This window comes from Aspergillus thermomutatus (assembly GCF_002237265.1).
Source record: "Aspergillus thermomutatus strain HMR AF 39 chromosome Unknown NODE_7, whole genome shotgun sequence".
In the NCBI taxonomy this organism is placed as follows: Eukaryota; Fungi; Ascomycota; class Eurotiomycetes; order Eurotiales; family Aspergillaceae; genus Aspergillus; species Aspergillus thermomutatus.
This window is the reverse complement of record NW_020798055.1, coordinates 55,267-80,418: the sequence shown is the minus strand read 5'-3', so window position 1 is coordinate 80,418 and position 25,152 is coordinate 55,267. Positions and strand designations below refer to the sequence as shown.

Genomic DNA, 25,152 nt, shown 5'->3' with positions numbered 1-25,152 from the left:
GAGTGTTAATCTTGATGAACAGCAGATACGAATTCATTGCGATAATCGCCAAACCATTTGCCTAGTGACAGATGAAATAGCTCAATTGCAGACAAAACTACAGCATGTTAATATCCACAATCATTAGCTGCGACAGGAGGTGAGAGATAGATGGATCACAGTCGAACACGTCTCCACGAAGAAGATGATCGCGAACAGGTTGACGAAAGCGTTGTCAAGGACTGAATTCAACGAGTTCCTGAAGCAAGTCAATCTCGTTAATATAGCCAATAAGATTACAGAACGAGAGGCTATGAAAAGTCAGCAAAACAAAGAGCTCGATCACAGCTCATTGATGGCGTATATGGGTGATATTGGATAGTGTCGCTATAGCTTCATGTCAGCTTTGCCTTCGGCTTCAGCTGAGGGGGTGTGTTAGATTAGTCAGCACTTGGATAGGCCTAGCATCAGTCCGCTTTAGATACAGGGCCCCTGACTTAGAAAAAGGAACACAAGAGATGAGGACACACACATAAAAAATCATCTATTTTCGTCTAACGAATCTGACAGGTCCCCCAAGAACTCATTCATATGGCAAGCGGGGGGTTCGTGTATCTCTCAGACTCTAGACAGGCGGTATTGTGACGGTCCTTGGTGGGTTAGCAGGTTAATAATAGTTACTCAACTATTGTTGCATACAAGGCTATGATGCTGCATGAGTTCATTGGCAGCCGCGAGCGCTTCGAATTAGCCAGCCACTGGGGTTTTTGAGGCCGAACTTTCCTGATGGACTAGGGTTGGCGTCCTGCAATCGCCCACAGCCCTCTTCGCCCAAGACGACTGGTACGGTGATATTCGCTCGGCGGCGTGATAGGATTTCTTACATGCATTAGCACCGGTATGGTAGCTTAGAGGGCGTCATATGAATTAGGCCATGTATTGGCAATATGAGGAGAAATATTATGATGCATGGCCAATCCTAGACAGTGTGGGATGGTCAGAACATTCCAGCTGCAACTATAGCTAGTACTACTGCAAACGAACCATGCTTCCAAATCTGTCGCCGAGGACAGTCAGACGGAGACACGCCTATTGCGAGGGAACGGGGATCACCCGTAGCTGCCTAGATTAGCTCCAGGCCAGAGCGGTCATTTTCCGATTACCCTGTCTCCGTCCGGACTGTCCGACCTGGTACGGCTGCTTCCTGTCGAATCTTGGCTGCCATGTGGATGCCCTCCAGAATGAATGGCTTCCAGTAATTTCTGCTGCCGCTGGGATAGTCTGAATTCCACTTCGCGCTCAAAACATCTCCTTTCTTTTCGTGCCACACCGACGAGGCCAGCTCTGCATTAGAGTATCTCTCCGCAGCCTCGTTCATGGCTCGTCGTGTTGCCTCTTCCCACTGGGAGCGGCTGTCGCTCGGAGCCAGCACCGGGTCCACCCACCTCATTCCGCCTCTGTCAAGCTTAGTCCGGTCCTCCTGCTGCTTGGAGGGCGACCAAGCAAACGAATCAGGATTCAGTGCAACGATCGTATTCAGCAGGGCTCTGCGCGAGCTAACCTGCGTTCCGAAGCGCTCAATCTGGATTCGTGCGTTGAACCTCATCCAGTCCTTCGCCCCGGCACTCGGCGGCAGTATGTACGCATGTGAAAGGATGCAAAAGACCAGCCAGAAGGTGATGAAGAAAGCGTCCCATTCCTGCAGCGCTGCCACTGCAATTACAAGCCCCCACTGGCCGAGAATGAGGATTCGCAGCATTACTCGCAACCAGCTAGCCGCCAGCGGAGGCACTGTAGCGCCCGTGTGCTCCAGCGGTCTGTTGAGCAGGGAGTTCACGATAGTGCTCTCGCCATAGAACACGGTCCAGTCCATGTGGTTCATATGTTTTGTCACCAGGACGAGCCGGTTGTACGAACTGTGCCCATCGACAAGTAGTCTCCGGGGCCTGCTCCCAAACAAGACAGAGACGACAAGGCCAGTCGCGGGAATGGCCACCAGAAAGGCCAACGACAGATAACACTGCAGAATCCCGCTCATGATGATCATCCCCGCCAGGAGAACCCAACCCATGAGCGAGACGATGCAATACCACGGCGACATCGCCGCCCCCCGGCCAAACCTAATTATTACTACCTCAACATTATAGGTTTTATAATGTTGAGGTAGTAATAATTTTGTCTTAGATAAGGCGTCTAGGATACTACCTGAGTGATCATGGCGGCCTACATAAGTGCCTGTCAGATCTGGAAAGCTGACATAGTGATTGCTCCAGAACTCCCATGACACTTCACTATGATATTCTGTATTGCGGTGGCTGAGAAAGAGATAGCTGTGAAGTAATTATAGTCAAGAATTAAGAGGGTATGTCCATGCAAGTGGTTGGCCTTGCTGCTCAAAACTGCCACGTCTATCTCGTTTTTTAACTAATGGCAGAGTGACATGTTCTGGGCTCGCCGATGTGGCTTTAATGAAAGGGCTTATTGTGTGCAGCTTTAACAAAACCCTTTCACTGCAGGAATGAAATATATATATATGAAGAAAGAATATAGTGAATTTTCCCTCAATGTCACCCTGCTGAAAGTGGGAAGAGCCCAGTTTTAAGTAAGCCATAACCACAGTTTTAACTACATCTAAAGTTGTTTAACTCATCCGTAGCCACAACATGGAGGGAGCTTTCAGAAGGTTAGTTGTCTTAATGTTCTTATTTGCTTTGAAACTTATGGCAATGCAGATATGTTACTTTGCCATTGTTTACTTTCTAAATTAGTTTAGAAAAGAGGGAGATTATAGTGCATTCTTGTCCCTTTGGTAAATCTCTCCCAGAGCCTAGATGCCCTCATGAATGGGACGATGATTGAGGCGAAAACTAGACGGGTTGACTGGTCTGATGTGGATGAAGATACCTTTATCTAGTTGTGTGAATTTGCATACCTACACAACTATATACTGCCCTCGCCTCACTAGATAATTGATTATCTAGTCATTCCTGAAGGCAACAAGAGCAGCCAGGCACAGAAGGGGAAAAAAAAAGAAAAAAAGGTCTACTGCTTTCGAATGGCCTGAAGGTCGGCCCCAGCCTGAGGCTGTGATTGAGTTGGAGTACCTACCTAAGGAGTACCCACCAACTGAAGAGCAGGAAGCTGAACCTGAGCTTAAAACTGAAGACTAACCATTTGAGGAGGGCAAGCTACTGTATAAAGAGAAAAAGTATATAGATATGACATCTTCATGATACATTTTTAAATTTGACTATTAATCCTCTTCGCAACAATTTGCAGGTAAAGGGCCATTTCTATATAAAAGGAAATACTAGAGAGTAAGATTTTACATCTGTCTTTCTGGGACATGCACAGCTCTATATATTAGCTAATAAATACAGAATTAAATCACTCTGCCAACTGGTTCTCTCTAAGCTCTACCAGACCTTGAAGATGTTTACCCTTTATCATCAGAGTGTGACAGGACTTATTGACTTTGTTTAATTTATTTATTCTAAGGCTCTGCATTATGCCTAGGGAATAGGTGCTCTGAGGAATCTTGCAATACTTTATATTGTGTTAGTTCTGGGTTAACTTGGTAATGATAGTTGTCTCAAGGAGTTACTAGATTTTGTTGCTGATTTCTGCCGTATTATTTAGAAGGCAGATGGCTCTTCCTTGAAATGATCGGATAGGAAAAATGACCAATACAAACTTAGAGCTATTGGGTTATCTTCCGTCTTTCCCGCGTCGGCTGTTGTTGATCACTGACATGTTAGTAAGTCGCAAAGGCTATATTCCCACGGCTTTGCGAGCACGTCATACAATCAATATATGGTACAGAATAGAACCTTATCAACCAATAAGCCATTCCCCCAATCTTTTTGAGTAGCTTGAGTACTCTTTGAGTTTACATATGTGTAAAGGCACCGTCGCCAGCATCATCTCTTTTGTGCGAAAGAAGAGACTTGGACTAGTGTATTCGGTCTGAATAGAGGATAGCCCTACGAGTACAGGCGAAAGGCTGTTGGCGCTAAAACAACGTTCCCATTGTAAGGCGACGAGCGCAAGTACGAGCATATTCTATTACTTCATTTTTGTATTCTGCATGACAACGGCGTAAGCTAGCAGGCATAGAGGCCCCGGCATTTGAGCACGCCCATGGACAGCTTTAGCTCCCAATCACTCTCTAGTTAGTTTATGTTAGGATCTGAGCAGTCTATAAGTGAAAAGTTAGTATGACCATAGAAGACGGAAACTGATCAGAGAAGCTTAAGGTAAATTCAAGTTAAATGAGTCCCGAGATCCAGGCTATATATCGCGCTAATATGAATGAGCAGAAGGGGCTCTGTAATTTTTTAGGAAGTATCCCATATCAGAGAGTTCATGTATAACATTGGTTGCACGGATAAGGCTTGGGTTGCACCAGTGTTGAGATATTCAACTTACCGCTCAATATAGATCAAAAGTAAAGGATTCCAAGAAATTTTGGAGTCACGATGGTGAATGGGCGATCGTTACTTAAATTTTTGATGCTTTGACCTAATGTAGGGTGAGCCAATCAGACTGACTACTTAATTACTAGCCATTTATATTCTCGGAGCAAGCTATAACTGTACTCGATCCGCCACGTATATCAGTGTCTCCTCGGTATTGCAGCTTCCGCTCACTCCGAACTTATTACGACTAGAAGCTAGGATTGATCGACTTTAGCCAATGTCCCAGAATCACTCCAGAAAGATGCGCACTCAGCGCACCCTGCGCCTGAGAAAGACAATTTTCAACAAAATCGAATATTTTTGCAAGAAATGCAACGCCCAGTGCTTTTTGGTACTGCAGATAAAAGGAGACGGGAAGACATACGTACTCAATATCATGGGATGGAATCCTTCTGCAGAGCAGCTGGTGTGTTCTGACTCAGTCACCTTTGGATTCCGGAAGGGTTCTAACACTGCCTAGAATTTGTATTTCCCTACACCTGTCCGGAAATTCATAGACGATTCCTCTGGCGAATCTTCCCGACTCTGAAGAAACGTTGAATGATAGGAAATTGACAGTTGCGTAGCATAGATGGATAGCAGAAGGGCACAGTTTTAGTCAGGTGATCTGGTCAGGACCATTGACATGGAAAGAGCAGTTGCCGGAAACTGCCTAGTTCGACCAGGTTTATATGAGAGTACCACCCTGTCATCCATCCTTTCTGTACCAGACACACGATAATACACACTAGCCTGGGGTTTCCGCAGTCTTTGCCAGGGAGTCTGTCCACAGATCCCTCAATCAAATCTAAGCCGTCACTGGAACAATTACCTCTTACTGAAGCCACTGGCGAGACTATTCACTTATCATACTCATATAGAATCACGAATAGGTTGTTTTCATGGAATGCGTTAGACCTCTTGAAACCCCGACAATCCTGTTGTACGTAAAAAGACATATCTCATTGCTCTGGACTAAACCCCTGCCTAATTCAAGCTGCTGCGAGAGACTGTCCATCTACCTCTCCATGGGCAGGAAATCTTGACGAAGAATAATCTAAAGTACATCTAAGGAGCATCTTACTGATGAGTAACCTCGTAAACTGAGCGCAGGAAAAAGACACCCGGATGATCAATACACTCATGAACTACTGTCAGTTCGCGTCCTCCAATGTCACGCTCGAAGCCGGATTCCGTGGACTGTTTCAGTATGATTCTTGAATTCCGGCACGCTCGAGGGGAGGTAATTAATGCTCCTCATGCCACATAATCCACACCGTTTCGTACCTGTATCAAATGTGGCAAGCTCCGCCTGGTGCAGGTTTTCCACATGGTCCCAAAGTTTGTTGATTTTGCTCTTCTGCTTTTCACAAAAAGTAGGAGGTAGACCTGGGTTAGATAAACAAAATGGGCATTGCAACGGATCATATTGTTCTGGTATGATGGTGAGAGTTGGAGATGTTAGGGACGGCTGGGGTTGCACTATAGTTGCCACCTGCTTCCCTTAATAGGGCGCCTCTTTGCGATCCTGCCATTGGACCAGGAGATGGATATACTTTAATCAGCAATAAAAAATTTCCTCTTCTGTATTTAGGGGAGAGGAGTAGTAGAGTAACTGCACCAGCTCAGCTTGCTCTGGGATCTGATAGTGATGGAGAGAATGAGGCTAGTTATTACTTTCCTGGGGCTGAGAGCCATTCTCATACCGCTGGTTAAAAAGCTCTGTATCCTTATTTCGAAAATGTCTCTGTCAATTTTTACTCTTTGCTTTCTGTTAAAGCTTAGTTAGCTTCCTAGTCAGCTCTGCATCTGCTTATTGCTTTTGCTCGCTGAGTTTAGTTCCTATGGCTTTGCTCACTCTTTAATAACCTTGCTAGCAGATCTCTTCTGTAAGTCTTTGGCAACACTCTCGCAGACGCCTGACCTCATGGTTTCTATTAATTTTGCACTTCTGCTCATCTGTCAGACCTAGTGGCGCAGTGTTATTAGCTAGAAGCATGGCTGATCATAACTCCCTTTGCACAGTTTCATTTGAGGGCCGCTGATGGAATGCAGCGGCTGTGTCAAAGTCCACCATCTCATTAAGGTAATATTTGACGGCATTGGACTCATGGTCAGCAACTTGATCTCAAACCAAGGCCGGTGCCCTATCTGTTTCCAGTAACTCGATCAGCTACAGCGCCTGATAGGGTTGGGGGAGGCATCCTACTGTTAATGGCGTTGATACTGCCGCGTCAGAGGACTTTTTGGGTCAGGTTTTCCTCTTTGCCAGATCATTCTCCAGTCTGTTTCAGATTTTGGTTCCAAGTAGCGGCCTCGAGAGGTTTGAAGCCTGATGTCCGGTAACCCTCTGGAGTCCGCTCCAGCTCACAAAAGATAGGAATGTCCAACCAGTCCCTCTTGATTTTTAATTACATACCCCTTTGATGTGATGGGATTTGGTGGGTATAGATATCCTCAATCTCCCGAATGTCAGGCGCAAAAATACCATCATGCCAAGCTAGTGACAGTAGCTGTGACAGAAAGTCAAAAATTAGATTATCTTCATGTTCAATCATAAATCACTTTCTAGGCTTTAGTAAGTAATATAATAGCCAGTACATCTGAAGGTTGTAGCTTACATTCAAGGCTTCTAATCCTCCCCTTTTGTATGGATCAGGGTCACAATGGTAGTGAGGATATTTAGGCGCCCAGGTACGGGATTCTGGACAATGCAGAACTCAACATATCTCCAGAGAATGGTGCCTGTGTCATCGTCACCAGCAAGATAGCCATCATTTATAATAATACTAGAATAGTCTGACATGTAGTCCATATTGCTCATTATCTCATCAGCAGAACTGTTGCTAGATATCTCATTAAGTATATCATCTTCCTTGATGTTGAGGTGACCACTGCAGCTTAATTCATAGCCAGAGTCGCAGTGAGCCTTGCTGCCTTGACTGCAAGTTAGAGGGATTAGCGCTCTGTTGTCGGCTCCCTTGACTTCACCAGCAATGACCAGGCTGCCATCTAGGTGTAGGTTGACCTGACACCTTGTATTGAATAACAAAACCACTTAACAGGCAGTAATGCTGGACAAGTTGAGGCCAGCCATGTGATAGAGCCTCTGCTTCTCATCAGCGAATACTGCGTTACAGTGAATGAGGTGCGCGGTTTGGTAACAGAGCAGATTGAGTGAGTTTTCCATGTCTTTGGGCAAAGGGAGTCTGCGTAGGCCCATTCGCATGCTGACTTCGTTCATGTACTATTGCTAAGTTAAAGAGCCTCTTCTCGCGTTCAGGAAAAATGAATCTTACATTAATACAGTCTTTGACCATTGATGAACGCATATTTTTCCTATTTTTCATGAAATAAAGCCTCTTGAGAGTCCTCTAATAGTTGGCGAGCGTCCCATGAGCTTTGATTGAACTGCGGAAGTTGTCATTAATCCAATTGAACCAAGACTTGACGTCAGCTGAGGTCAGGTTCTTTAGCAGGATATCCGGGTCATGGCGAGACTCAGCGCAGAATCTAGCGATGATAAGCCTCTGTAACTCCTAAGTAGTGATGTAGAGCTCACCTATGCCATTTGCCGCGCACAGAAGCTGCGCTTAAGTTCGTTCTCAGAGCATACTGGGGGAGTGTTGGCCCATTTGCAACATGCAGTTTCTGCCACTGAGTATAGTAGAGATAGGACTTTGGGCCTTTGCTCTTTCCATAATGCTGCGATTTTTTCTTGGGAAGACCTAAGAACGCCATTGTATAAGGAGAGTGATTATTCAATGTAAAGATAAGTGAGGATGTGCGAGCTCCAGAGCAGTTAGGAGGAGATGAGGCTATTTATAATCCTCTAAGTTAGGATCATTCAGTGATATGGGCATTTTTTTCCCTTGTCACTTGTCATTCTGTTAAACAGCTGGTTGCTTGCAGGATCACGCTGTGTGGGGGAGTGGGATGCTGATGCTATAGTCCTGTCTCAGTGGGTCTCGCTGAGCACGTAACGCTGTTACCAAGCTGCCATTGTAATTTTGGTGATGTAAAGCGGCATGCGAATACTACCCCTTCGGGAATAGTTCCCGGGGCCGAAGCCGCCCAAAACAGCTACCAGAATCGCCCGATTCGGCGTCTTCGGCCCCTAAAGGTATATTCTATATGTAAGAATAGAGGACTTTATTCTAGTAAATAAGTATAAGAATTAAGAATAGTAATGGTAAGATCTAAGATTAGGAGATAAGAAGGCAGAGAGTAGGTATAATAGAATAGTTAATAGAGAGTTGTCACGGGCTAGAAGCCGGTCAACCTATGACCTAGGTTTGGACGGTAAGAAATCGCTAAGGGGTTCTAACTAGGGCCGCAACGGCCGAACAAGAAAAGATGTGTGCGAGGTCACGTGACTTGGTGAACTCGTGATATCGTTGGTGCCTAAGGCAGCTCGCGAGTGCCGATAGGCTCGAGCATACAGCGGGCCTTGCCCGCTACAAGAGTAATTTTAATAAGATATAGGAGCCTATAAAGCTAGTTAATAGTAGAAAATAAGAAAAGAAATAGTATAGTAATAGGTATTTAGTAATAGTAAGGTTAAAGATAATATAAAGATGCAGCGGTAGTATAAAGATAGAGAGGTTAAGGTAAATTTAATAGGGTATAGGAGCCTGTGCATAGCAGCTAGAAGAGGAAGGCAGTACAGCAGACTAAGCAGTAGAAGTGTAAGGGGCCAAAGCCCTTTTTATTGAATCTAACGATATCAACCAAAGAATTGGATTCGTTGGAGGGAGAAAGGGAAAACAGAGAGAGATGCCCACGAAGATGGGGATCGAATAGGCGAACACAAAGAGAGGCACGTGATGTCAATAACAGTCACGTGAGGAACACGACGCGCAGGCCGAAGCCAAGCAACATCCAGGCGTAGCCTGTGACAAGAAGCACCTTAAAGTGTGAACTTCACCTAAGCACATAATTATATAACTATATGATATATTAATATCCTTAGTATATGGTATTCGCTATCCCTCCTATAGTATTCGATATCCTTACTATATAAGGATTCGATATCCCTACTATATAAGAATTCGATATCGATACTATGGTATTCGAAATCCTTAGTATATAGTATTAGTATTCAATATCACTATTGTGGGTGTGTGGTGTTCCCTACCTATGGCGTGGGTATATGTAAAGATTGTAAAATTTCGATGTGTCTTTTTGTACAAATAGTCCGCCGTACCAAAGGCATTAGTGCCTAATTTGGGTTGCTAACCAAATCACGTGCGCCTCAATTGCACCCCACCTTGGGATTCAGTTATCCGTGCCTTCGTTTTTACCCAACCCGCTTCCACCGAGGGTTAGGAAGAGGTATATTAAGGTAAGGAGCGTTTGATTAGAGGGGTGAGGCTGTGAGCACACTAGGGGAAAAGTGGCATTTTATATACATGTGACTACTCTAGGTAAAAGAGAGGGGAGCTAGATTTAGCTGCAGAGGGGAGCTATTTCTAGCATTCATTATTTTACTTATGAGTGGAAATGGGGAGAATAACTTATTAAAGTTAAGCGCCAACATTATTAACTAACGTAATCCCCAACCGAGCAGCACACCCAACAGAGCGGCACGCAGTTTCGGCCACCTCAGCTCCTTCGCCCCTGACTTGCTTCGCAGAGCCAGACAACCATTATCATGCCACAAAAGACTGCAGATCCAGTGATCAAATCAGAAGATCGAATACAGCTTGCACTAAAAGCATTTAAGAATGGCCAGTTCAAAAGTATTCGTGCCGCAGCAGCAGCATATGACGTTCCCTACCGCACACTTACATACCGAATTAACGGTCGAAAATCACGGACTGATATACCAGCAAACTGCCAGAAGCTTAGCAATCTTGAGGAAGCTTCTTTGAAGAAATGGATCCTTGATATGGATGAGCGCGGCCTACCACCAACTCATGCTACCGTACGCAAGATGGCAGATTTATTACTTTCTCATCAGAAACCTGGCACATCAACTGGAAAGAACTGGGTCAGCAACTTTATCAAACGGCATGATGATCTTATATCAAAATACACCCGCAAATATGATTATCAGCGTGCAAAATGTGAGGATCCAGAGATCATCAAACAGTGGTTCAACGTAGTCCAGAATACTATAGTAAAATATGGTATTCTTGAACAGGATATCTACAACTTTGACGAAACTGGCTTCCAAATGGGTGTGGCCTCTACAGCAAAGGTCATTACTGCGTCACGTCATCGAAATAGCTGTGTACAAGCTATACAACCAGGAAATCGCGAATGGGTTACTGTCATTGAATCTATCAATGCTTCTAGATGGTCTCTTCCCCCTATGATTATCTTCTCTGGCAAGGTCCATCAATCTTAATGGTATGAAGATATTGACCCTGAATGGCTGATTGGTCTGAGCGATAATGGATGGACCAATAATGAGCTTGGATTAGTATGGTTGGAAAAGGTCTTTGAAAAGCATACTGCGCAGCGTACGCTAGGGAGACACTGGCTTCTGATTCTAGATGGCCATGCTAGCCATGAATCTGCAGAGTTTGATCTTTTCTGCAAGAATCATTATATCATCCCTCTTTATATGCCTTCTCATTCATCTCATAAGCTATAACCACTTGATGTTGGCTGTTTTGCACCTCTAAAGGAGGCATATGGCATGCAGGTGATGAGCAGCATTCAAAAGGGCATTAATCATATTGATAAGGAGAACTTTCTGACACTTTATAGAGAAGCACGAAAGGCCTTATCGTCCAAAAATATCCGCAGTGGATTTAAAGCCTCTGGTCTTGTTCCATTGAATTGCCAATGGGTGTTGGATAAGCTTATTATCAAGCATATTACACCACCATCTACTGCCCATAGGCCTTCAGATCAGGAATGGACTGCAAAGACTCCTTATACAACTGCTGAGGTACAAAAGCAGATGCACCTCATTAAACGACTGATCAATCACAACTCTGAAAGTCCTCTAAATGAAGCAATCCGTCAGCTAGCAAAATCGGCTGAATGTACCATGCATAAAGTCCTCCTACTAGATCAGGAGGTAAAGGAGCTTCGTGCAGCAAATGAGGTACAAAAGCGAAAGCGTACAGCCCCCAGATCTTTTATTGCTACTGGGGGCGTTCTGACAGGGTCTGAAGGTCAACAACTTGCTCAAGAAGCAATACAGAGAATGGGCTTAGAGGATCCGATTCCTAGAAAGCGTGCGCCACCACGATGCAGTAACTGCCATCAAATTGGTCATATTAGAACCAGCTGCCCTAGTAGATAATACAATTCTTTTATGTTTGAGAAAAGGCTTTCATTTTATTGCGTAGTTGTAAGATATTTCATGGTTCTCCAACCATGGTCAAGATCGTGTGCCGTTCGGTTGGGTGTGCTGCTCGGTTGTGGATTACGTTAGCTTAGGAGGGTGACTAAAAGTGCTTAGTGGGTGTAGAATAGTAGTACTAATATAGGTAGTGGGTGGTTAAATAGCGGCTCACTGCTGGAGTTATGGGTGGAAGGCAGCTGTTTCTGGCCTTGAAAGTAGCTATTTTCAGCAGTAATTTCGCAGGTCCTTATATTATATGTGTAAACTCACGGATGAAGGTATCTTCTTGGATGTCCTTGAATTCGCAGCTTCGAGTAACCCCTAAACCCAAGCGAAGTTACTCTGTGGGCCTTCAGAAAGCAAACGGGATAGAATGATTGATTAGAATAAAAGGTGTGTGACGAGTAGTCAGAATAGTGAACGCCCATATATTCATGCTAGGGTATATTTGCAGACTAGGATCGGTCATATCAAGCCCTTGACTGTTCTGGATCCCAAGTCTCCAACCTATCGGTGTCGGTATGAGCCATATTCTGAAGCTTGGATTCACTTTACTGTATAGGCTCTGGACGCCTGTCTCCCTCTTGGTCGCGATTATGATGAGCTCTATGATGAAAGACACATTCTAGTTGATCACCAAAAAGCTCGGATTCAAGTAGTCAACTGCCTTGAACGACAGAGAGCAGAATACTTCCACATTGGACTTGTGCCACACTCTTAGGGCTGAACATCGATGGTTGCCTGGAGTTCGGGTTCCGAGGGCCCCGGCAAACCCGAACGAGATCCCGAAATAGCGCCTAGATCTATCAAATCATAAATCGTGTTGCCTAGCCCTGGAGAACATTCCTTTCTCCTCTCGTGATCCTCGGATGAGTAGGGCCTTCTGAAGCTTATTTTCCACTCCACATTGACGATTTTTCTGCAAGCCTCTGACTTCCATGACAAGAGGGACGGAAGGACTTCTCCAAACGGCTAGTAGCTACCCGAACGACCCAAGGAAACGAGAGCAACAATCTAAAACAAGAAATGGTGACTATGGTGGTATTGGGCTGAAAGCTTTCTGTCCTGGCGGTTGGCCCTTGTATCCTGGAAAGATTGGAGTGCCCTGAAGAGGATGACAACTTTTTACCTAATCCGGAGTGGCTTGGGTTTGTTCCTATGGGCCCATCCGACTAGGGCAGCCCTGCACATTTCCCGAATATGTTTAGTACTGGGGCCTGAGATAACATGCCCTGGCCGTGCTGAGGCCTGCAGTCATTCAAATGGACTTTTACTTCCCTTTCCTGCGATCTTAGTATGCTTCTGGACCATATCCCAAGATTGTATCTATGCAGCCTACGCAAAGTTTCTATCCTTTATCCTCATTGTACCAGAAGCCTCGAATCGAATCATCAGTCGGTATGACGCCAGATTGTACCCCTTTCGCCCCGGGTGAAGGACCTAAGACGCCCAAGAAGACCACGAATGCCAACAAAGAACGAAGGAAACGCTGCCGGGCCGAGTACAACAAAGCAGAAGGTTGCAGAAGGGTCCTGCTGGCGGAGACGATCGGACAGTCATTGCATCACGGCCATTCTCGCCTCACGAAGTGGGATGTTAACCATATTTCTCATGATCCCTTCGAACATCAGGAGCCCTCTGTTAAAGTGGCTTCGTCAGCATGGCTATCAGTTCCCCATGGCAACGGTCGTTCCAGTGGGAGCACCTACAGTAGTACGAGCACATCCGACGATAGCCTTACAGCTCGATCCTATGATACCTGGCCCACCGGCTCTAGCCGCACCAGCGAAGAGGACGCACATAGCCTACGAAACAGCTCCATCAACGTCGGCCGAAAATCCCTACCATATAAACGCATCGTCAGCTTGGACGGACAGGCTTCCGCTGAAGACGTGGAGCGACTGGCGACTCAATATGGTCAAGCCTCGCATATGGGACTCCTTGACCCCAGCTACAATGTTTTCGTGGATGGAGATCGAACCGGAGGTTTATGCTTCAAGGTTCTGAACAGGGTAGCTATAGTGATGGGCGATCCTATGTGCGACCCAAGTCAGATATCCAACGTTCTCGATGAGTTCAACCGCTACCGACGTCAAAAGCGCTGGGATATTTCATTCCTCGGCGCCAGAGAGACACTTCTGGGCTATGCCAAAACACATAACAAGAAATGGACGGTCTTGCAGTTTGGAAAAGAGCGGGTCTTGAATCCTCTGATGAACGAGGTTATACACGAGACCCACGGGAAACGTATCCTCACTCAGAATCGACAGCTCCTCAATCCCAGCAAAGGCGGCATTACCTTGGACATTTATACTCCGTCTCCACAGACGGATTACGGGTTGGAAATCGAGTTGTGTGCAATCTATGAAGAGTGGCGCATGGCCCGCAACAAGTCGGGAAGACTTCAAGCATTCATCACAGAGTACGACCCGTTCTTAATGCCGAGCCTCATGACATACATCTATTCTCGAGGACAAGACGGCAGAGTCAACGGTTTCGCTGCCTTACGATGGATCGGGGCAAAGAATGGATATCACGTTGATCCGTGTATCGCTGCCCCTGGAGCGCCAAAGGGGATCAGCGACCTGTTAATATTCGCCTCAATGGCTTGGCTGAGGCAAATCGGAATCTCATATCTTAGTTTTGGTTATGAGCCTTCCGATTCGTTGGCAGAAGTGTCAGGAATGCCTAGTCCTATCGCGCATCTCACCCGGCAGATATATCGATATACGTTCCAACGACTCCCAATCGGCGGAAAGAAGACGTATTTTGACAAGTTCAAGCCGGATGACGAGCAGGATTCGCCTCTCTACCTAATATTTCCGTCGAAGATCCCAGAACCACGGCCCGTTATCGCTATGGCTCATGTTGCTAACATCAGTATCCGGAAGCTGCTATTCGATCACAGCACCAAGCGCTCAGTCCCGCAATAATCTGACCTCTCATTTGAACGCTTTTTAGGGGAACTGAACAATATGGATCTTTCCGGGACCGGTACTGTCTCTTGACTCGTTTTTTTTTGTTTGGATATAGACTCTTTTGTTCTGTTCAGTCCCAACCATTTCTCATTACTCTGGCCTCTTTGATTCTTCTTTGTAATCTCCCTCTCTTCAGCGTGTTCCTATGTCCTTGTTTCATTTAATTTGATGTTCCCAAGAGCGAAGCAAATTATATGTTTCTTTATCCTTCCATGCATGTACGCAAAGGACAATGGTCTGCGTCTCTCTCCATGAACGGTTTGCATTAAGGCTGCAGCTTTTCTCATCTAATTCTCTTCACGTCCACATACGCTCATTCGAAGGCTGGGTGTAATTATAGAGTGATAATATGAGCCTACTAGAGGCAGGAGCCCTATATATGGAAAATTGAATATTCGACGCAGAGATCAAGGTTGGATTTCTCATGTTTTCTGTTCTTCACTCTGTAGATCTTTTTCATGTAAGGTGCGCCACCACAGTGATAAACTAGACCCTACTTTATATATCCTGATTACAGAAAGTTGATATAGCCACAGAGTTTGGTGTTCCGCTCACCACCTTACATCTTGCTGATTGCAATCTCGCTCTGTCAAGTGTGAATTTATATGATCTGATCAGCTCCTGGGACTGGTACATGCATTATAAACGGTGCTACTTCAATCTATTTCCCACTAGCCTGTGTGACGATGCCTATTTGAGCTTCACTGGCTGATAAAGGCTTGTTAAAGCTTGGATGTCGCCCTCGCACGCAACCGAGGCCACTAGACTCGACCCAATCAGATTCGCTCTATTGAAACATCCTCATGGGGTCAAAAGCAGCGTCTATTTAGCGCTGAATTCTACGGAGAGGCTCATCTGTCCCCGCCAGCCTTCTTCTGCTCTGGCTTAGTCGGTCGATCACCACGACTCTCACAGGCACTCTGTCCAGTAATGGGCCCGAGATGGCGGTCGTCCTCATTCGGTATTGGACTGACCTCAATCCCGGGATCTAAGTGACGGTGCTCATAGTCCTGTCCGCCGTAGTAGCTTTACTTATCATTCGGGTCTACGACGAGCTGGAGTTCGTCTTCGCCATTCTCAAAATCCTCCTCATCACCGGGGTCGTCCTGACGGGCCTCGTCATCAACCTCGGCGGCGTTCCGGGTACACAGCGTCTCGGGTTTCATTACTGGAAGGATCCCGGTCCATATGCTGACTACATTGCCACGGGCTCTTAGGGTCGCTTCCTCGGCTTTGGGCCGTGCTCACAACACTCGTGTGCTGCTTCTCCGGCGTGGACAGTCTGACGATGGCCGCAGCGGAGATGCACAACCCACGACAGAATATCCCTCGTGCGTGCAAACGGGTCTTCGCGCGTGTGACCATCTTCTACGTCGTGGCTGTCTTGATCGTCGGGATGATTGTCCCGAGCAATGATCCCAGGTTATCCGATGAGTCCGGGACGGCCGCGCAGAGCCCCTTCGTGATTGCGGCGGTCGATGCAGGCATCAAGGCCGTGCCTTCACGCATCAACGCCATCGTACTCACCTCGGCCTGGTCGGCTTCCAATCAGAGTATCCTCGCCGGAACGCGGACGCTGTACGGCCTAGCGCTGAAAGGCCACGCGCCTGCTGTGTTCCTGCGCACCACGCGCCATGGGGTTCCGTACATTTGTGCGGCGCTGCAGATTGCGGTGTCCTCTCTGGCGTATCTGAGCTGCTCGAATGGGGCTCTGACCGTGTTCTACTGGCTGTTGGATTTGACGTCGTCGGGGGTGTTGGTGTCGTGGGGGACGATTGCGCTCAATGATATCCGCTTGCTCAAGGCGTTCAAGGCGCAGCGGATTTCCCTAGGGAGCTGCCGTGGCACAACTCATGGTCGTGTGTGTTTTCCTCTGGCTGAACTGGATATTTGCCCAGTATTGCAGCAGGGTGGAATGACTGATTTATCGGTCGCAATAGATTACACCTCGTGGTTTGCGCTCATCGCTTGCATCGTCATTCTGTTGACGGGGGGTTTTTGCAGTCTTCACTCGGGGTAACTGGTACCCCGCCTCCTTTGTATCATCATATCTGTAAGTACACATTTGTTTCGCACGTTCTGGCCAGGGTGACTAGTGTAGGGATATCCCCCTTGTGCTCGCATTCTATCTTGTATACAAGTTCTGGAAGAAGACCGCGCTGGTCTCGCTGCATGATGTCCCCTTACAGCAGGCTCTGTATGAGGCACGGACTAATCCAGAGAATATATCGATCAAGAAGAGTAGATGGTCGAGGTTGAATGTTTTATCGCGTTGAGTTGATGTGAACGGTCTGGCCTTCCGTGGGTCATTCAAGTCAAATCCGACTGGGTGTCTTCCTTGCGGACTATCATGCTGATCAGACGAGATCCGCTGGGCAGTATTAATATATGTCTAAGCTAGATTGAGAGATTAGAGAGAGTTAGAACTTTATGTCAAACCTCATCTATCAGAGATTATACTAGAGCCCAAAAACAAGAAAAAAGCAAGAATCCACGGCCATAGTTGAATTTCCTGCACGGGAGATCTTGTCTTGATATATCATTAGGCAGGCCCCTAAGATAGCTTCGTAGTCATCTTCACCATGTCGTATGAAATGTACAGATTTTACAATCTCGTCATCCCCAACACCGCGCAAAAAATCGGAGTAATGACATACCCAAGTCAGACCGCTACTACACTATGTACCTTTCATCTTATACCATCTGAAAAATAGGGACAAGTACATCAACTACACTCAACAACCATGAGACTAACGATCTAGCTATCCCAGATAGCCCCATACGCAGGAATTCCCCTCGTCTCCATCCCGTAAACCACCTTCTTGGTCAGCTTCTCATTCGAAATCACAATCACAGCCTCCGCCTGGAAATCCTGGACCGCATCCCACGTCAGTCGCACCAGGTCCGGCCGGCCCTGCTTCTTCGTGTCGTGCACGACAGCTCCCGGATCCGCGTCGTAGACTGCGTCCACGATATCCTTCCCAAATGTATCCACCGGATTTGGCGTCGACCAGACCAGGCGGAAAGGACATGTTGGGACCTGGATGTGGCCAAGTAGAGGTCCGATACCTGAGCCGGTTCCAACGAGGACGACTCTGTTGAAGAGGGTCGCGATGCGCATCACGCCGCACGCTGTTGCGGACGGATTAGTAGAAGAATAAATTGAAAGAAGAGCAGGGCTTACTGGGGATACCACGAATCCACAGGTGCGTGGGTGGTTTGCTGATCTGCCGTCCTGTCCAGTCCCCTGCACGCGATACTACTAATGAGTACCCCTTCGGTCTACCATCCACTGCGGTTGGGGCTGGAACTGTCGCGAAGGAGTGCCACTCTAAGAGAGGCCGTTCGGACAGTCGTGTAAAAGTCCCGTTGACCGGCATCGTATAGTCAAAGTGAAGCCGCACGGCATGGTTGGAGAGGACCTCGGCATCGACGGGAATCTTCCGTAGGAACATCCACGAGCTTGCAATGCTAGCGGTGATGACCAGTAACATCCAGAAATTAGACGAAGAGACGACGGCCCGACCTAAAGTTTGGTCTACGCCGCACTGGTCCCGTATGGAGAAGATTGTTTGGATCCAGATGATGCCGAGGATGGTCCAGCCGAAGAAGCGATGAATGCGCTCGAACATATTATGACGCTTCTTCCTGAAAGTCGGATATGCAAAGCCGATCATTGCACATAAGAGAAGCAACACAAGCAGGGAAAGGGTGAGAGTTGCGGGTGAGATCTTCGCCATCACTCCTGCATCGTCGGCCCAGTTGTAAATGTTGTAACCAATAGAGCCGGCAAACCAGGCCGTAGCAGCCATTGCAGCACCCGAGTGAACTCCACCAAGGTGATAGATTTTTGCGCACCGGCGACGGATCGCCAATGGCCATGACTTTGGCACTGAGCAGCAGATTGTGTAGAGGATATTGATGACAGCGTCCTGGCGGACGAGGACAGCAATGGTAAGGTTGATGAAGGCGATCGTTGAGATCCACTGGGGCCCAACCTTCGGAACGAGCAGAACACACAAAAGAGCAGCAATATTGGCCAGCCATACGAGCGTGAAAAGCCTCCTGTAGACAATGAAAATGCGGTACCTGAGCCCCCGAATGGCCTTCCGGTCCTTCTTCTCCGCCAACGGCAAGGGTTTGTGGAGTGATTCTGACGACTCTGATAGAGTTGATTCAGTTTCGTGAGGAGAGCTGAAAATAATCTGCCTCTTCTCATTCAGTATCTCCGAAACACTGTGCGATTGTGTCTGTTTTTGGGAGCGGCAAAACTGAGCCAGGGCCCGTTTGTCGACCTTGCCATTTGGCGTCAGTGGAAACGCATCCACGCTATGTAGTTGCGTTGGGATAGCATAATATGGGAGTCTCGCTTTCAAGTGTATCTCTATTTCCTGCGAACTGAGCGTCCGAGGGGTGACGAATGCGACCAGGTCTCCTTCCACCATGATGGCGGCAGCCTCCATAACATCCGGGTACGACGCCAATGACGCGCTGACGCCATCTAGCTCGACACGGAAGCCCTACTTGCCTTCAGGGCTGTGAATAGGGTAAAAAAGGCGACAGAACATACCTTGATTTTGACCTGATCATCATTGCGTCCCAGCGTTTGCAAGTTCCCATCCGGAAGCCATCGGGCCAAGTCGCCGGTATTGAACATCATTGAGTGGCTGCACGCAATCCATCTGTCAGCGAGAAGCTCCTCAGTCTGACCAATTGTCTGGAGGCGTACCCATCATCAACAAAAGGATCATAGCGATAGCGTTCGGCAGTCTTGTCGGGCTGTCCGAGATACCCTCTTGTGATCCCTGCTCCGCCAGCCCACATAGTCCCAACCTCTCCAATCGCAACTGGATGTTGCTTATTGTTCAGTATATACACACTTGTGTTTGGGAGAGGCCTTCCGATGGTCAACTGCTGGCCAAGTTTGTGTCTATGCATGGTGTTGATGATGGTGATCTCTGTTGGGCCGCAGCAGTTGTAGAAGGTTGCTCCGTTCGCCACCCATTTGTCTGCGAGACTAGAACAGTCAAAGAAGTCCGTCAGCTTAGATGCGGAGACACATTTTGTGGACAATGACTACCTTTGAGAACATGGCTCGCCAGCAGTGGCGACACATCTGATATTGGGGAAATCTTCGGGACGGTATCGACTGAGTATGCTCGGGGTGCATATCAGCGTATCAACCTAGTTGGCGAGGTTCAATCCGGCTGCATCGAATATTTTCATGATACCTCAGACTCACCTGTTGTAGCGCTGCGTGCCAATCGGACCCTCTTAAGACCAAAGTCGCGCCGTTGCAGAGGCTTCCCAGTATTTCCCATGCACCTAGCCGTCTCAGTAAGGACTTTGGTCGTCGCAGTTCTCCGATACTCACCCATGTCGAAACTAATTGACAATACTTGCCCCACCCTGGAGCCACGGGACATTCCCAAATTGCCAGGCGCATGGCAGACGACGTTTGTAACATTCCCATGCGTGACATCGACACCTTTGGGGGTGCCGGTGGTACCTGCATGGCGAGGAATGCATTAGATTCAGACTCGGTTCACAACAGCGAGAACAGACTGACCAGAGGTGTAGATCACATAGCACCCCGAATTCTCGTCTCCCTCACAAATCAAACGAGTGGTGTCAACCCGGAACCCAGTACGCTCCGCCTCCGCGATTAATTCCTCTAGTATCAGAAGCGAAGATAGTTGCGGAAAGGCATGCAGTCTCGACCCAAAGGCACCCGTACACAACGCTACGGAGCTCTTGGATTGAATCACAGCATGTTCCAATGTCTGGTCCGGAACAACAGCACCGTCGAGGGGGACATACTGCACGCCACACATGAGGATGCCCAGAATACCTGCCACCATCTCCACACTCCGTTTTGTGGAAAGGACAATCCTGCTGCCCGGTGCCACACCATGATTTTGAAGTCGAAGAGCAATGAACTGGGAATACACAAGCAGCTTACCGTATGTGATCTCCACCAATTTGTTGTGGGAAAGATCACAGATGGCGATGGTGTCAGGATATTGCGTTGCACGATCTATGAAGGCCTGGTGAACAGTGGGATAGGGAACAGGGCACTGCGGACCGAACCCGAATGATCGGAAAAGGTTTCCGTCTCGGGGTGAGATCAGAGGAGACTCCATTTCTCGGAGATTTTGTCAATAGTACCAGAGCTCGTTACAAGAAGTAAGCCTGGCTGTAAGAACAGCTGAGCACAAGAGGACTCCCTCCCCTGATATATGTGCTCCCGTTGTGCTACAATCTCTCCGCTTGCGAGCAAATGAACACATGTTGCCTGGAGTCTGGCTGAGGAATTGCCAAGCCATAGATGACCTCGAAATTGATTGCTAGATCCACCCCTACTATGTCAGAAACAAGAACCGCCCGACCCCGGCAGTCACTCATGGCCAGAGGGTGTGTTTGCGGAACAGCAGTGAGACAAGCTGATGCATCTCGAACGGTCAATTGCCTCGATTCGGCCTCTTCAGGCTCCTATCACGTCACTGGAGTCGCATGGTCGATTACGGCCTGGGTAGAAATGGGCTCGGCAAGCGGGGTCAAATTCGTCGATCATAGGCCATCTTGATGCTCCTTCTTGGGTTTCTCTTGGATATTGGTGGCTTTACTCGCACTAGGGTGACTTTGAAAGTGGAGAAAAGACCCTGGTCGCAGGTCGACTCTGCAACGGTCGTCTGAAGGATTCGCCCTCGACCAATCGGTTCATCATGGCCAGGACGATCGTCATCATGATTCGTCCTCATATGCATATACTCTTGATCGTTCTCGACTCTTGCAGACCCCTTATCTGACGCAGAGACGGAATTCAGCCGGATCTGCGAGCGGGGGTTCGTATGAAAACGGTCTAACGTGCTTATGCTAATCTTATGAATCTTCAAAGCGGCATCTTGGCCTCCTTGACTCGTCCCAGGTGTGACGCTATGTCGCGAAACGGGCGTTCTCGACATGCTACACCCGGTTTAGCTGCTTAGCCGTTGTGGCGTGTGACAGCTTGACACGGGCCGGAACTCCGTGTGTTTCAACCCCTACATGGGAAAGGTAAACGGTCAGGAAAGGTTTCAGCCAGATATTGAACTTCCTTTTAGCCCGGCCTGCTTCCCTTGGAGCTGGAATTGTTCGTAGTGCTGTGTGTGATCCGAGCCTCAGGTGCACAGCATCATGGATCATTCCAAGCAGACCCAAGAACTTATTCTGGCTCAGACACATCAGACATCTGCTCGGATACTCACGTTGAATCGTCCAAACAAGCGAAATGCTTTGTGTCAGACCCTTATCGACGAGCTTTTGTGGCAGCTAGAGATTGCCTCGGCTGATCCGCACATCCGATCCATCGTCATAACTGGTTCGGGCGCCATGTTTTCTGGTAGGTGTTAGAGCAAGGAGAGATGGCAACGACCGCAAACGCAGGAAGTATGTAGCTGACGTGTTGGGACGTGGGCTTTCCATACAGCTGGTGCCGACATTAAAGAGATTGCTCAATTTAATGGCGAAACTGCTCGTCAGAAACGGTATCTTGAAGATTTCTGTCATGGAATGAAAAAGGTCCGCAAGCCGATTATTGCGGCGATTGAGGGTAAAGCAGTATGGTCTCCTGGACTGAGTATTGCTATGGTGCCGCTGACGAATTCGTTTCTCACAGCTTGGAGGTGGTTTTGAGCTTGCCTTGATGGTATTTTATATCCACCTTTCAGACGGCTTCGGATCTAACCAGAATCACTCTTCAAGGCGGACTTTATCGTTGCCACGCCAGACGTGGAGTTCCGACTTCCTGAAATATCAATTGGCCTGATCCCTGGTGCTGGAGGTACGCAGAGAGTGACCGCTGCTCTGGGCAAGTATAGGGTAGTCTGCTCTCTCGCAAAGGCTCGCTCCATTGATACGGGTTCAAACTTACAAGGTCCTATGTAGGCAATGAACATGATTCTGCTCAATGAGCCGCTTTCTGGACATGACGCCTATCAATTAGGACTAGTTAGCAGACTGGCGGAGCCTGGAAAGGCTTTGTCTGGGGCGTTGGAGATTGCAGAGAAGCTGGCAACTCACAGTGCATCGACCTTGATGCTGTCAAAGGAGGCAATATGCAGAGGTAAGCTTCATTACTCTCTTGTTGCTTTGACCTTACTCACGCGTTGTCAGCGGACGAATTGCAGCATGACCATGACTTTGAGCGGTCACTTTATTATTCCGCATTCGGGACCCGCGATATGATTGAGGGGGTCGGTGCATTTCTCGAGAAGCGGGCACCTGTATGGAGAACGCCATCTTGAGGAATAACCGCCGAATGGGGAATAAACCATCGGATAAAGGCCTGCTTTTGCTCCTATGGTTGATTGCCTCGGGTGTACATTATGGGGAGATTGAGAGCTCTGTTAGTGAAAAAATGAAGCTCAACAGGAACATGCCTGGAGAGCAACATGTATATGTTGAATTCGATGACCACGGTGATAACGTGTCTGTATATAAATCTCTCAACCACTTCATCGTCGCATTTGGTGCTACTATAGCCATATATACCTAGAACTGTGGGCTGGATCGCTACCAAACTCTAAATGCTGGACTTTGCTTCCACTCGGAGACAATTGATGAAGGCGAATAGGACGGGGGCTGTTCGTCCGGACTATAGGCCACATATTCCCGAGCATGACTGGAGCCTTCATCTGCTGAGCCCCTGGCTAAAATCTCCTTTTCTGCCGTCATTTCAACATTCGAGAGTACTCCTACCTCCAGATCTGTAGCAACGAATTTTAACAACTTTCCTGCGCATTCGAACACCAGCGAGATGTTCAGCCGGCACGAACGGCTTAGATTGAATGTGCTGAAAGTGATATCAGTGGCAGGCAATGATAACTGGCCGAATCGCTCGGAAAGGTCCATCTGTCCGCTAACAGCCATCCGTAACGAGGTTTTGGAGAGGAGCGTGGTCTCTTCGTCTACCTCGCCTGACATAGATCCCATCAGCGGAGGGGACGCCCGAGCGGCGATCCTGCCAACAAGTGTAATGGAGATCGTTTGTAAGACAATCTCTGGGATTCGGGGGGCGTTAGTGTTGTCAATGAATGGATTCACATCCAACAACAGTCGAATCGGCATGCCATGAACAAGGTAAGACGGGTACCAGAAATCAACACCGAAAGAAAAGTAGGGCAACTGGGCGGGAGATAGCCAGGACTTGAATCTCTCCTGCACGCTCAGGAACCGGTCGGTATTTTCAGGCAACAAGCATAGACTTCGCACGGTGAATGTGCGGTCGATTTTTTGCTTCTTCTCTAGTTCGATAGCATGGGCGTGCGCTCGTGCCGCCATTGGGACGAATGGAAGATGCAGCACTTTCTCAAATGCAGGGGACCTTCGCTCGAACAAACCCCGCTGCGGCTTGAAGACCTGAACTTTGAGCCGGTACTCGATGCTTGCGGATATCCTTCGTTGTGAATTATGGCACTCGGCATCAAATGATGGGGGTAATGGTTGGTTCTCGTCGCTACGGAATGGCCGCGCCTCAGGCCATGTATTTTGTGATTCCATATGAGGGGGGAAACGGAATTCAAATGGCCATTCATAGGTTGTAGGCGGTACTTTGTATTCCTCTGCCGGGACAAGGATTCTCTCCCTTTCGAACAAGATGCATTTGCTTTGGTAGCTGCCTGTGGGTGCCGCTGGGCCCTTGACTTTCTGAATCCTGGCTTTGGAGCAACCCGAGAAGGTTAGCCTGACATCCTTGATCTCGTGAAAATCTCGAGGACAGTCGAAAATGACTCGTCCCCTGATGATGTCGTTTTCCGCGTAGCATTGCCGGGGGTCTTCGATATAGATGTTGAGGGACATTGCGCGCGCTGAGAGTGACGAGGAAGGGTGGTAAAGGAATTCCTCTCGAAAGAGAAGAATGTGAGATATAATTCTTCTCTGGGAGAATTTCTCCTTCTCCTCTTCGAAATTAAGCAAGGATTGAGCCCTCATGGGAACTGTAAATCTGGTGCAATCTTCCTAAAGAGGCAAAAATTGTACGAGTACGCAGAGTGGAGACTGGTGGACCTTTGGCGTCAAACCCTCATTGGCCTTGACCATGGTTTCTCTCAAGGCTTTGATCCCTAGGATGAGATTCGGAGATTTCAGTGAATGTATTTCTTAACAGGAGAATTGAATCGATCAGCTTTCTTCGGGTGTTCGGATGAATTCCATGTAGTTAGAATGCATGGAGAAACCGTTGAATTGCGGGCCGTTCTTTTTTGGGTGAATAATAACACTTCAAATATGTACTAGGTAGTGGAACATTTCTCTATATATAGTTGGACTCTTTCCTATTGTATAACCATGACTGTCGGAATTTGGTTCTTGCTGTTACTTCTGCCTGAATATACGAGTATGATAGAAGCGAGATCTGCGCAGCAGGAACACGATCCTGAATCAAGAGCCAATAGTG

The 25,152-nt window shown here is 47.7% G+C and overlaps 6 protein-coding genes across 6 annotated transcripts; 3 read left to right on the top strand and 3 right to left on the bottom strand.

Moving 5' to 3' along the window:
- Positions 1 to 1,138: 1,138 nt before the first annotated feature.
- CDV56_107392 (uncharacterized protein) lies at positions 1,139 to 2,050 on the bottom strand (the record flags this gene model as incomplete). The annotated part of the gene is made up of 1 exon (XM_026761011.1): positions 1,139 to 2,050. The coding sequence occupies one exon, from the start codon at positions 2,048 to 2,050 to the stop codon at positions 1,139 to 1,141; it is 912 nt and encodes a 303-aa protein (XP_026618494.1).
- An 11,089-nt stretch (positions 2,051 to 13,139) lies between these two features.
- On the top strand, positions 13,140 to 14,672 carry ergS (the record flags this gene model as incomplete). Its single annotated transcript, XM_026760378.1, has 1 exon — positions 13,140 to 14,672. The coding sequence occupies one exon, from the start codon at positions 13,140 to 13,142 to the stop codon at positions 14,670 to 14,672; it is 1,533 nt and encodes a 510-aa protein (XP_026618493.1).
- Positions 14,673 to 15,647: 975 nt separating this feature from the next.
- Positions 15,648 to 16,737, top strand: CDV56_106654 (uncharacterized protein; the record flags this gene model as incomplete). Its single annotated transcript, XM_026760273.1, has 3 exons — positions 15,648 to 15,678; positions 15,726 to 15,860; positions 15,935 to 16,737. 3 exons carry the CDS (start codon positions 15,648 to 15,650, stop codon positions 16,735 to 16,737), a joined length of 969 nt encoding a protein of 322 aa, XP_026618492.1.
- A 738-nt stretch (positions 16,738 to 17,475) lies between these two features.
- tmpL (putative NRPS-like enzyme) lies at positions 17,476 to 20,860 on the bottom strand (the record flags this gene model as incomplete). Its single annotated transcript, XM_026760005.1, has 8 exons — positions 17,476 to 17,849; positions 17,902 to 19,237; positions 19,288 to 19,384; positions 19,447 to 19,734; positions 19,798 to 19,901; positions 19,960 to 20,042; positions 20,092 to 20,226; positions 20,287 to 20,860. The coding sequence occupies 8 exons, from the start codon at positions 20,858 to 20,860 to the stop codon at positions 17,476 to 17,478; spliced, it is 2,991 nt and encodes a 996-aa protein (XP_026618491.1).
- A 1,033-nt stretch (positions 20,861 to 21,893) lies between these two features.
- On the top strand, positions 21,894 to 23,002 carry CDV56_106250 (enoyl-CoA hydratase/isomerase family protein; the record flags this gene model as incomplete). Its single annotated transcript, XM_026759869.1, has 6 exons — positions 21,894 to 22,098; positions 22,186 to 22,316; positions 22,375 to 22,404; positions 22,461 to 22,539; positions 22,702 to 22,821; positions 22,872 to 23,002. The coding sequence occupies 6 exons, from the start codon at positions 21,894 to 21,896 to the stop codon at positions 23,000 to 23,002; spliced, it is 696 nt and encodes a 231-aa protein (XP_026618490.1).
- A 268-nt stretch (positions 23,003 to 23,270) lies between these two features.
- Positions 23,271 to 24,689, bottom strand: CDV56_106141 (uncharacterized protein; the record flags this gene model as incomplete). The annotated part of the gene is made up of 1 exon (XM_026759760.1): positions 23,271 to 24,689. The coding sequence occupies one exon, from the start codon at positions 24,687 to 24,689 to the stop codon at positions 23,271 to 23,273; it is 1,419 nt and encodes a 472-aa protein (XP_026618489.1).
- Positions 24,690 to 25,152: the final 463 nt, after the last annotated feature.